At 42.6% G+C, this 12,753-nt stretch overlaps 1 protein-coding gene across 1 annotated transcript in view; it reads right to left on the reverse strand.

The window, feature by feature from the left end:
* Positions 1-12,753, reverse strand: part of PREX1 (phosphatidylinositol-3,4,5-trisphosphate dependent Rac exchange factor 1) — a 236,004-nt gene that overhangs the window by 44,308 nt on the left and 178,943 nt on the right. The window contains exons 16-17 of the mRNA XM_035122595.3: positions 9,817-9,959; positions 867-959 (exon numbers count right to left, since the gene is read on the reverse strand). Coding sequence (XP_034978486.2) covers positions 867-959; positions 9,817-9,959 — 236 coding nt within the window. The remainder of the gene's footprint in view (positions 1-866; positions 960-9,816; positions 9,960-12,753) is intronic.

Consider the following 12,753-nt stretch of genomic DNA (forward strand, 5'->3'; position numbering starts at 1 on the left):
GTTTGTTATAAATGTGCATCCTAGCAAAAAAATCACTATCACACAGATGTTCACAAACATGGCTCTATCTTAGAGGTGTCATTTAAACCACTAATCTACGGTATTTCTGCAGCCACTGCTAGTGAGATTTTGGAAGCAGGGAAATTACAACCTTTATTGACCAAAATGTACTACTCCATAAGTTGTGTTGCACTTTTGCTCTCTCACTTTCTTAACATGGCCCGTGTTGGGCTTTCCTTAATTTATTGTCCAGATCACTAGTGTGCGGTCTTGTGTTAAAGGCAGATAAAAATAGTGCTATTACACAGAAGACACTAATTTCCAGTTGACATAAATGCTTTTGCCTTGAGGAATTAACTAGATGTGGCATGGGATCAGAATCTCCTGTTGTTGTTGTTGTTGTTTTTAACTTCAAAGCAGCTATGAAGGGCTGTTAATTTGGTCCTGGATTGGGGGTGTTTAACCATTTCATCCTGCACTGTTCTCTGGACCTAAATTCCATCCCAAGTTATTAGCTCTGCGGGAGGAAAAAAGCCATGTGCAGATGCTTGTTGTTTGATGCTGATCTGAAAACAGCTTCCCTGTGGTTAGCTTCATGTCTTGCAACACAGTATGCCGCTCTGGGCCAGAGGGGAGCCTGCTGTCTTATCACTTTATTAAATTACACCGAAAGAATGCCATATAAAGGAACTAAACACCTATCAATACACAAAAGCAGTTTCCTGCAACAGGAATCACAGAAGATCCTCGGTGGCCTTCTAGATGCTACTAAAACGAAATAACTCCCTGTATGTTATTTTTGGGGCATTTCAAAGCACCTCCTAATGCAGAAAAGGCGAATATATACAAATGTCAGGAGGTTTCACCTCTGCATGTGACCCTCGACGAACAGACTTCACCACAATGGCTTTGTTCTTGTCTTCTATGTCGAAGCCATAGTCATCCTCTTCTGGCAAAACCTTGGAAAGGAGGAGGAGAGAGAGAGAAATAACTTGTGAGCTGTTTCATCAACCAATGAGTTTGGACCTAGGTTGTGTAATTGTTGGTTGCATGTCACATTAAACCATTGTTTAAAACAAACTATGGTTCAATGTGAACGTACAACTTGCTGCTGTATGCTACTGAAAAGTTCTCATCGCACTCCACTTCTGCTGGCTTGTTGTAATATCTAAACTGGATCTCATGGTTTGTTTCCTCAAAACAAACCATAAGTAGTAAGCCAAGAACAGACCTTGGACCACTTGTGGTTTGGAGAAAGCAAACAAACCATGAATCTATGTTTGGATGTCACGACAAACTAAACTCTGGTCTGTTTCCCAGTGATGCAGTAGTGGGGTAGGAACACAGCAAGAACCCTTCAGTAGCACCATCACACTGAATGTTTACATTCAACCATTGTTAGTTTTTAATAATGGTTTAATGTGACATGTGAACTGAGCCAGTGTCTTCTTTCGTCCTGATCCTTAACATGAATTGAAAACAAAATATTGTTTGTTTATTTCCAGTTCTTATCATGGTAATTTTTTAAAAAATATATACATAAATCGTGGAGACCTAACACAGAAAGAAATGCCAACAGTTGTTCTTGCAACACAACATGCATCGAAATGCAGGATTAATCTATGGGCACCCAAGATTGAGGACCAACTAGATAACAACAGTGGCAGAAAGGTGCTTCACTGAAACATGGAGGCGAATAGGTCTTATTATAATAGCAAAAGCAGCACAAAGGAGAAAGATGTGGAACTTTTTGCCCTCCCACCACTTGTCTCCCCTGAGTCCATTGCCTAAAGCACTTTCCTCCAATCCTGGCTCATTTCCAGCATTAGCTCACAGAATGGAGAATTGCATCTGGAGCAATTAACCGCAGATAGCCTAAGGCACAAGAGGGAGAATGGTTAGCACCGCTCTCCCCCACAGTCTTTTTACAGTTCACACACACACACACACACACAGAGAGAGAGAGAGAGAGAGAGAGAGAGAGAGAGAGAGAGAGAGAGAGAGAGAGAGAGAGAGATGTACACAGACTTCACGTGTGGGAAGGGTACACATATGATTATTGGCCCTCCCCCATTTAGCTTTGGCCTTCAGTCTTTTGACTTGTAAGCCAATGTGACCACTGAGCCCAATGCAGCCCACTAGCCATGTATTGTGCCTCACCTGCCTGAGCCTGGAAAAACAGGCAGGATACTCAAACACCCAGCAGGTTACATTTGGTTTGCCAGATCACACACACAAAAAGTAAACAGTCAGGAAAACTTCTCATAAACATGTTGTCCCACTTTGCCCCTCTTCACTGTCTCATTGGGGGGCAATAGTGAAGGTTCATGGATACAATAGCAGGGAGAGGCTTTCTCTCTCTCTCTCTGTCTCTCTCTCTCTCTCTTGCTAATAGGGTGACAGAGTTACTAGGGGTAAGAACCTCCTCTAGACCCCTTGGACCTCACCAGGGTATTGGGAAGTATGATGAGGTAACAGGGAGAGAAGAGGAAGACAAAGGAGTGGGGTAATGTTCTCTCTTCTTTTCTGCATCTGCCCTTGCTGTTGTTCCTGCCGAGTGAAAGGAAGGGTAATTTTGTGTTTGTGGATGGAAGGAAATGTGGACTTTGAGAGATGCGGGAGGGTGGTGGAGATCCAAAATTTGAGCAGAAGGAAAATTTTGGCACCTTTAAAGCTCTTTTCGATTTTGTGGTATGCTTCAGACTCCAAATTCCACTTCAATCTTGGCTAGGAAGAAATTCACTAGCAGATCTAGTCTCAACATCTCTCATTCATATATGTTTCAACTTCCAACCAAATCCCCCTTCCCTGCCCACCCGTCCACCCCCATGTGAGGCTGCTCTTGAAAACTACCTGGAAACTTCAATTTATTCAAAATGAGGCAAACTGCTTGTTTTCATACCGAAAAGGCTCCCAATGTATTTCTGTATATTTTTCAAGGTGTCGCTCTTAACCTTTAAGACTGCAAGTGAAATTGAGGGTGAGGATAAGCAGGGCACTTCCAGCACATTCTGAAACTCTCTCCACAGAGAATATTAGCAGCACAGCACCATAAAAATGTCAGCATTAGTGTTTCTACCCAGCAGTATCTGGGGGGCTGGACTGAATCTTAACCTGAGGTGGCTTAATTTATGGTGATTATTCTGTTTCAGTTTTTTTGCAAATTGCTTAGATTTTTTTTTTAAATTTCGTGTTAAGCTACTAAGAAGTTACATAAACAGACAAATAAATAATAAAATAGTATGTTCTTTGTTGTGTGCCTAGCAGGATTGGTTGAACCATCTTTCAGATAATAAAATTCCAATAAGAAATAAAATTTAAATTTGCAAAATTGCATCAAACCTTTACATGATCTGCTAGGTAATAAACATCACAAGCATGTTGGGTTAGGGTTTGGGCGGAGGAACTTGCTACAATTCCTTTCTGCAGTGCTTAGAAGATACAGAGGCCATTATGTACTTGTGGATCAGTGCTATTAGCTCACCAGTTTCCTTTTGTTGCGGCAGTTCATTATGGCAGAAGATTAAGGAAACTAAGACTCCTTTCTGGCAGGAGTTGAAATATACAAGACAACACTCTCAGTTACCTATGGCTCCAAACAAGCAAGACAAAGATTCAGGAGACAGTGAAGCTAGGGGGAGAAAGTGCAGAAGAAGAAGAAAACCCTGCTTACAAAACAACACTGAGCAAGTCTGTTCACTACAAAGAGCTCACCGCTCACTGGCCTTACAAGTGGCCCAGGTTTCATCTTCCAATACAATCTACCCTTTGTGCCCATAAGTTCTGGAGCCAATTGAAACTGGATGGAGGACTCATCTGCTCCAGCTTGCCATTTTTCATTTGGAGAGGCTACAGGGGGATTGCTTGCCTGCCTGCCTGCCTGCCTGCCTGCCTGGAAAAAAAGCACGCTCACAACAGTGTTTTTTCAAAGCAATGGGATGCGAGAGCTGTAATTAGCTCTACAATTTGACTGGATTCATGTGGGGAAAGCCCCAGGAAACCTTGACCCTTGGGCAAGTTAAACAAAGCAAAGTACTTTTAATACTATGTCTTGGTCATTTACTGTGGCTTAAAATAGTTTCAATGAAAATAACAGCTTAACCTCTCTTTACATTTAAAAATGAAGTTAAAACGGAAAAGCAATTCTCCACAAGGCCGAGTAATGTTGCTGTTTTTTATCAGGTCCTCCGCCAAGGCGTAGGGGTGTTGGGAGATCCTTATGCCCTTAAAAAAAAATAAGTTTTGCTGATTAACCATCAATCTGCTTTTCAGTGTTCTACCCATACATCTGTTAAGGGTCTTCTCCTTATGCACAAACTCTGTGTTAAATTGCTGTCAGGTTGTAGGGATACTTTCTAAGGCAGCTTCCCCCCACCCTGCCATGCTGGCTGGGGCTGATGGGACTTGCAATTCAAAACATTTGGAAGGCACCAGGTTACGGAAGGTTAAGGTAAAGCGCCAAAAGACTGGTGCATGATCAAGGGCCTAGGGCATTGCCATCCTGCGTATTAGTTTTGAAGCAGGCCAAAATGCCTGGCTTGATCTCCATTGCAATGTAGTGCCGCTGCTGCAGGAGCTGTTCACTAGCCACCTCCCTTGTCTTGTGAGATTGACAGCGCAACCTATTCATATCTACTGAAAAGTCAGCCCCACTGACTTAAATGGGACTTGCGCCCAGGCACGATGATGTTGTTGTTGTTGTTGAACAGCTTAGATGCCGAACAAATTGGCTCCCGAACGGTGCAAACCCAGAAGTAATTGTTCCAGTTTGCAAACGTTTTTTGCAAGCTGAACATCGGGTGCGGCTTCTGCGGCTTCAGATTGTTGTTTCAGGAGTTGAATGGACTCCCGGAATGGATAAAGTTCCAAAAAACCAGGGTTCCACTGTATTTGCACATACTTTAAATAAAAAATCATTAAGAGTGAGGCTCTTTAATACACTCTGTTTCTGAATTATGTTTCTATTGTGGTTTTACCTTGCTGATTTACTTCATATTTTATGGTGGCTTATTATTACAGTATTTTAATTTAAATGGTAGATCGTAAGTGCTTTCAATAAACACACGCATAAAAATAAACAGGGCTACTGGATACTTCATAAGTTGCCGTCTCTGTAGAAGGTCTGACTATTTGTTTCATCATGAAACTTCCCAGACCAACCCTGGAGTCTTTACATTCCAGTTTTGAAGCCATCATTTATGAACAACAAAAGAGATATCCTAACACTGGTACATTTTTAGTATCTGGAATTAGGCCTAAGATTTAATTTTCCTGAACTATGTAGAGAATTTTGTATGTTTTTCCAGCATTTCATGTTTCATGCCAGTGAACAGAAACAATTGCACAAGCAAACGAAATTAAGTATTTGTTTGAAGAGTGTTTGCTTCACACTGGAACAATTTGCCTTTTGGCATCTGCACATGTCACTTGGCAGAAAACATCAGCTGTTCTTTCCAGTGTTAGGTCAGAACAGAGGATAAAAGACAAGGGGGAATAGAGAGGCAGTCGATTTCTCCTTATGCAATTTGGCATCTGTTGCAAAACAAAAAACAAAAACATAGTGCATTTCAAAAGCCACTCGACTAAGACAATCCATCTTGTTTAAAATTCAGAAGGAACGTAGTGATGGTTAAAGGTGCAGATGATGTAATTCATCCTTTCCCAACCTGGTACCCTCTAGATCAGGCATAGGCAACCTTGGCTCTCCAGATGTTTTGGAACTACAACTCCCATGATCCCTAGCTAACAGGGCCAGTGGTCAGGGAACATGGGAGTTGTACAGTAGTTCCAAAACATCTGGAGAGCCAAGGTTGCGTATGCCTGCTCTAGATCAGGCATCCCCAAACTTTGGCCCTCCAGATGTTTTGGACTACAATTCCCATCATCCCTGACCACTGGTCCTGTTAGCTAGGAATCATGGGAGTTGTAGGCCAAAACATCTGGAGGGCCACAGTTTGGGGATGCCTGCTCTAGATGTTTTGGGCTGCAATTGCCATCAGCCCCAGCGAGCACAGCTGTGGAAAGCACCACATTTGTGAAGGTTCCTGCAATGCAAGGCAGCATCCCAGCCTAGAAACCAAAGAATTCTAACTGTTCCTTCCTGTGCAGGGTCCACTGGAGAGGACACACCAGAGTGCACTTTGGCAAGGGACTCTTTAGACTCACATATGACCTTCAAACTAGATCTGCCACAGAGTATGCAACTCAACAGGGTTGAGTTGAAATTAGCTCTCTGGTGATGTACCTACAGTATATGACGAGCACGTTTTCAAACATGTTTGCCTGCAAATACCCGATTGTCACAGTCTACGTTCTAGGACACATCCTTAGCATGTCCTAGGTGCACACCTGAAAAGGTAATGTGTGAGATGGCACAAAATGGGATTTGTGACCTGTTTGCAAAAAGCCTGACTAAAAATAATTGGTCAATAAATCCTCTGAATTGCTTATATGAACAGGCCTTTTTGTTCATTATTTAATTCTTTTAATCTGCCCTGAATTGCAGCTGGAAAGGCACGGTTAAAGTATTTCAATTTGCTGCTGCTGCTGCTGCTGCTGCTGTTTTATTAACTGCCCTGAATTTCAGTTTGCTGGAAAGGCAGAAGAAAACTCTTTCAATAGAACAAGAGTTTTTAGTCGGAATATTTTTAAAAAAATACAACATAACTGACGGGCACATGACACATTACATACAGTAATCACAAAATAACTGAATATGGTGTTTAGGGGAAGAATCGCATTTTCCAGTGACACTGTAGTTCTGTCTGAGTACTGAAGAAAATATCGTGTGGCATAGTGGTCAGAGCCTTGGTCAAGGACCTAGCAGAGCAAAAGAGTGAGGGTTCAAATCCCCACTCAGCCATGAAGTCCACTCAGTGGGTGACCTTTGGCTAGGCACCAACTCTCGATCTAACCAACCTCACACACAGCGTTGCAGAGAAGTGAATACAGTATGCACGTGCAAAGAACCATGTCTATAACCTTGAGTCCCTTAGAGGAAATGTAGGATATAAATGCAGTAAATAATATCCTTGCAAGAAAAGAGCATGTAGTGGAAAATGAGGTAGAAAAAACTGAGGTGGTGTAGGTCTGGCTTACGCAGCCAACCTTTCCTGTGAGTCCTTGCAGGAGCACTCATACCCTTTAGGGTGGCCCAGCTGGGTCTTGATTGCCCAGATTAGGAGCCGTAATTGGCACAGCTGGCGGCTGAAGAGACATCCAGCCCCACCTAGTTGAGGCAGGTACAAATGGCAAAGGCCAAGGTAGAGTAGAGAGAGAGAGAGAGAATGATGGACCAAATGCTGCTGAGGTTTCCCACGGTTGATCTGGTGTGTATGTGGGTGAAAGTCTGGTGGGGGGAACTGCTCCCTTGGGGTTATTTCTTGTAAGAAGGTTTACTGACGGGGGGAGGTTGTTGCTGTTTGAGAAGGTTTTCCTATTCTGTCCAAATAAAAAATATATTTTCCCTCATATCTTGACTACCAAAGATCATTTAAAGAACCTGCAGAGATAATTGGCAAAACAGAGCATCAGTTGAAAAGGTTCATGGTTGTGAAATTCTTGTTCCATTTGAACTCCCCAATGGGTCCCGACTTCACTGCAGACTTTGAAGTATGCCCTAAAGATCCATTTGTTTACAAAAGCCTTCTCTTAAATGATGGTTATATTCTGTCGCAGTATATGTATTTCAATTGCATTCTTGGTGTTTTATGGTTTTAATTACATACACCATGCATGGGTTTGGCTTTAAAAAGCAGCCAATGAATATTTTTTAAACATATACAAATAAATCAGATCTGTAGGCAATGCATAGAAAATAGGAAATATGTCTGCTATTTTTTTCAAATTGGGAGGGAAGGGTGGATGGCCATTGTGGAACTGTTCTTTTAATAGCCCCCAGGTATTAAGGGACTCAGCAGTAAATAGTACGATACAGTACACAGACTGCAAGTTTGAAAACTCTCTTTTTTTCCTCCTCTTTGCTAGCTGCAATCAGCAGTGCGGCTGGAGGGGCGGAGGCAAGGAAGCAGTGGGGAAAGAAACAACACTGCGGATATGCATGTCTGCTGCAATAAGAAAAATCGAGAGCAGCAGCATAAGGGCAGCTGAAGCCATCCACTGGGATACACTTATTTTCCTTAATGGAACTCTGGATCCTTTCCCATGCTTTTTCTAAGCACTCTTTACTGCTCTTCCATTTTGCTATTATCCGCAAAGAGAGTGGCACAGGCTCTGGCCCACTGTCAGGAAATAAGCTTGTTTAGACGGAAAAAGAAAAGTAATCAAGGCTTATAAAATGATCCACTCAAAAGTGCAACAGAATGGAGCAAGAGCTTATAGAATCAGAATGACAGACGTGAGACACCTAGAAATACAGATGCGAATAGAAAACAAGTGGAAAGGAAGTCACTGCTTTGTGCACACATGGTTAAAGGTAAAGTTAAAGGGACCCCTGACCATTAGGTCCAGTCGTGACCGACTCTGGGGTTGCGGCACAAATCTCGCGTTATTGGCTGAGGGAGCCGGCATATAGCTTCCGGGTCATGTGGCCAGCATGACAAAGCCGCTTCTTGCAAATCAGAGCGGCGCATGGAAACGCCGTTTACCTTCCCGCTTGGAGGTAAACTATTTATCTATTTATCTACTTGCACTCTGACGTGCTTTCGAACTGGCAGGAGCTGGGACCGAGCAATGGGAGCTCACCCCGTCGCAGGGATTCGAACCGCCAACCTTCTGATCAGCAAGCCCTAGGCTCTGTGGTTTAACCCACAGTGCCACCTGCGTTCCTGCACACATGGTTAAGAAGCACTAAAACACATTTGACATCAGTTCTGTATGTGCAAATGGCCTCACATTGTGTTCCAAAATAATCTTGTTTTCACTTAAAAGTGGTTTAAGAGACATTAACAACCCAATCCTATGGAGCTGCTTGTGGATCTGTTTATCAGTTGTCAGTATTCCATGACACACTCTAGAATGACCAAGTTACAGGTAGGTAGCTGTTTTGGTCTGACGTAGTTGAAACAAACAAAAGAAAAATCCTTCCGGTAGCACCTTAGAGACCAACTAAGTTTGTCATTGGTATGAGCTTTTGTGTGCATGCAACATGTCACCTTTAAACCAAAGAAGTGTGCGTGCACAAGAAAGCTCATACCAATGACCAACTTGGTTGGTCTCTGGTCTCTAAGGTGCTACTGGAAGGATTTTTTTTAGAATGACCAAGACACATAACTTTGGATGGAGTAATGCATAGACTTGATTCTCACTGTATGAAGTCAAGGGGGTTAGGGAGTCTTACCACTCCAGATATGTTCCTGAGCACAGTCCTGTGCACCCACTATCCATGCATAAGGCCACTCCTTGGAGAAGGAGAGAGCCTTCTCCAAAAGTAACTTGCCCTGGCAGTACTGCTCCATTCAGTGTGATGTCTGCAAAGGGATACCTATGAATGAGTCATTAAACATGTGGAAAGGAAGCTTGTTCATGGGGAAAGCCTAAATGGATTGAGTGGATCACATGCAGGCACCCCTTGCAGAAAGCATGGATATCAAGGGCCAGAGGCAGATGCACATACACTGTTGGGACAGGACCAGCAGCACTCTTCCTTGTTCATGTGACCGCCAATTCACAGATAACATGTGAATCAGACAAACAAGTTAACATTGCAGGGAGAGGAAACTGCAATATGTCTCTTGGCAACAACAATGCTTCCTCCCCCAAGAGCTTCAACCTAGTCATACACACATACACACACAGTCATAATGATGGGCATTATTATTTTTTTAGGAAATAAGTGTATCAGAAGCTCTTCCTTACCAACAAGCTTTTAGCTAAGATGTTTTCAATCAGCTTGAAGTCATTTCGCAATGGCTTGCTCTTAGAACTTGTACCTTCCATCTCCTCATCTGCATGAAAGCGGAAATACTGAGACTCGTCTTTGAATTCGCTCTTCTCCAGAACTTGAAACCAAAAAGTGGGAAGCGGGTAGATATGTCAGTACACGCCAAGCACAACAGGAATATAAAAGCAACATTGCCATTTAAAAACAACAACAATAACAACAAACAGGTCACCAACAGCAACAGACAATCGTATATTCTTTGTTCTTACAGCTATTGAACCCACTAGTCTGATCCTCCCAATGCATGAAGTTACATGGTAGGATTCTATATATCCACTTTTCTCTTGCAACATAGATGGAATTGTTTTTGGTTTAAAGGTGACATGTTGCAACTCATTTTTAAGCACATAGCTTTTTTCTTTTGTCTCATCAATGGGAACTTTCTGAAAGGGCAATAAATAGGGTTTTTTATAAAATAGAAAAGAAAAATCACTGTAAAAAAACCACACCTTGCTTTGCATATGAAAAAGGCAAACAAGATTACCAGATGGATGCTAAAGAGCCATGACCCCTTCCCTCTGAATCCCATCTCTCCACTCTTAACACCTCCACAGAGTTCTCTGATAGCGCTTTCCCTATCCTGCTAGTCCCAGTAGGACAAACGTGCTCTCCTCTGCAGTAGGTCTGACACACTGTCCCTGCAGACGGGCATGAGTCTAGGCTGTGTGTAGCTGACACAGAATCTGAAATATCCAAGAGAGGATGCAAAACAACTGCTGCTTTTCATCCACGTCTTGGAAGAACTCCAGTTAGTAAACATAGGTCCATTGTGAGGTTTCCAAAGGCCAGCCAACTCCATTGAAAGATAAGAGAATGGTCATAGAACTACATTAACTTCTCAGCTGTGTCTCTTCTCCTTCAGCAGTGTTTTGTTTTTGGTTTAACTATTTTCTTGGCTGGAATTCATTGAACCAGAGAGGTCATGTCCTAATATACTCCTTCATCTTTAACAGCTTTAACAGCTGATGTGTGGAAGAAGTATAATAGAAATCTGCAGATGGCTTGCTAGACTTGTAGAAGTCAGTTGACCCATATCCTGCTAAACTTTGGCCACCATCTGTTGTTGATACTGCACCACATTTGGACCAGTGTGATCAGCAGAGTATGCATGGGTCCAGCAAAACATCAGAGTTTTCTTGCTTTCCAGTAGTCAGTTCCCAATCCATTCTCAGTTGAGAAAACTCCTTTCCCACTCAGTTCAGACCCTCCAAGTGTCCCTATTTTACAGGGATTTACAGAAGCTGCCCCAGTTTCTGATTTGATCCTGGAATGTCTTTATTTCCATTGGAGAAATGTTGGAGGATATGCAGCTATGCGACTTCCGAGCCGAGATAAGTAACTATACAACCTTTAGAAGGTTGGCAGCCCTGTAAAGTGGTTACCTCTGGTTACGAACTTAATTCATTCTGGAGGTCCGTTCTTAACCTGAAACCGTTCTTAACCTAAGGTACCACTTTAGTTAATGGGGCCTCCCACTGCCGGCGCGTGATTTCTGTTCTCATCCTGATGTAAAGTTCTTAACCCGAGGTACTACTTCTAGGTTAGCAGAGTCTGTAACCCAAAGTAGGCTATTTGTAACCCGAGGTGTTTGTTGTGGGATATGTCAGTCAAATCCAACATTCTAAGAGAGGACTAATTGCCTCCATGTGACAGTCAGTTGGTCAGTTGGTCTGCTGCTGATAGGAGTGTTAAGTAGTAAATGCTCTGATGGAGTCTTTTTGGGACTCACTAATATCTAGTATATAGTTTATATGTTATGTAACCTAAGTATGTACTCAGTGTATCTGACAGTAAAGTAGTTTATGTTATTATCATTCAGATTCATGTGTACCGTATTTTTCGCTCCATAAGACACACTTTTTTCCTCCTAAAAAGTAAGAGAAAGTGTCTGTGCCTCTTATGGAGCGAATGCATGGTCCCTGGAGCCGAATTGCCCAGGGGTGAAAAGCAGATTGTGCTTTGTTTAGAAAGAGCTAAAGGCTAACAAGAGGGAAAGAGAACCCGCTCAGCAGCTGGTTGCAAGAGATTGGGAGGGAGATAAGAGAAGCTAGCTCCCTTCCCGGGCCCAGCCCCCTTGCCCAGGCCTCCATTGTTGTGTTTCCCCAGCGACATGTGACTGGCTGATTAGATTATCTGTAGAAATGGCTCCCTTTCCTTTCCTAAAGAAGCTGCACAACTGTGAGCTGAACTCCATAAAAACCAGGGCTTTCCGCCTTTCCTCCTCTAAAAAATTAGGTGCGTCTTTTGGTCAGGTGCGTCTTATGGAACGAAAAATATGGTATTTTTCTTTAAGAGGGACAAAAGGGATTATCAACCAGGAAGGTAGAAGGCATAATTATTAAAAGGACTCAAATGAGTTAGCAATCCGCTTGCTGCTGTGTAAACTCAAACAAGGAATCGTTTAAGTCTGCTATATTATATAAAAGTTCCTACATTTGTAACCTGAGGTACCACTGTATAGGGAAGTTTTTTAATGTCCAATGCTTTATTATGTTTTTATATACTGTATGTCGGAAGCTGCCCAGTGGCTGGAACAACCCAGTCAGATGGGCAGGGTATGAATAATAACGTTGTTGTTGTTATTGAAGAGGACAGCTCTATTTTCATTAGAGAAATGTTGGAGGGTATATCAGTTCAGTTCAAAGTATAAAGTGTTTATTGTCTCATGCACAGGACAAGCATAAACACCCTAGCTACATTAACTTTAAGAGATGCTGGTACACCATGAACTAATCTACTACAGTAATACCTCGGGTTACGAACACGATCCGTTCTGGATCGCAGTTCGTAACCCGAAAAGTTTGTAAACCGAACGTGACCCGAAGCGCCATTTTGTGCATGCGCAAAGCGCT

Source organism: Zootoca vivipara, chromosome 7 (assembly GCF_965207765.1).
Source record: "Zootoca vivipara chromosome 7, rZooViv2.hap1.1, whole genome shotgun sequence".
Classification (NCBI taxonomy): domain Eukaryota; kingdom Metazoa; phylum Chordata; class Lepidosauria; order Squamata; family Lacertidae; genus Zootoca; species Zootoca vivipara.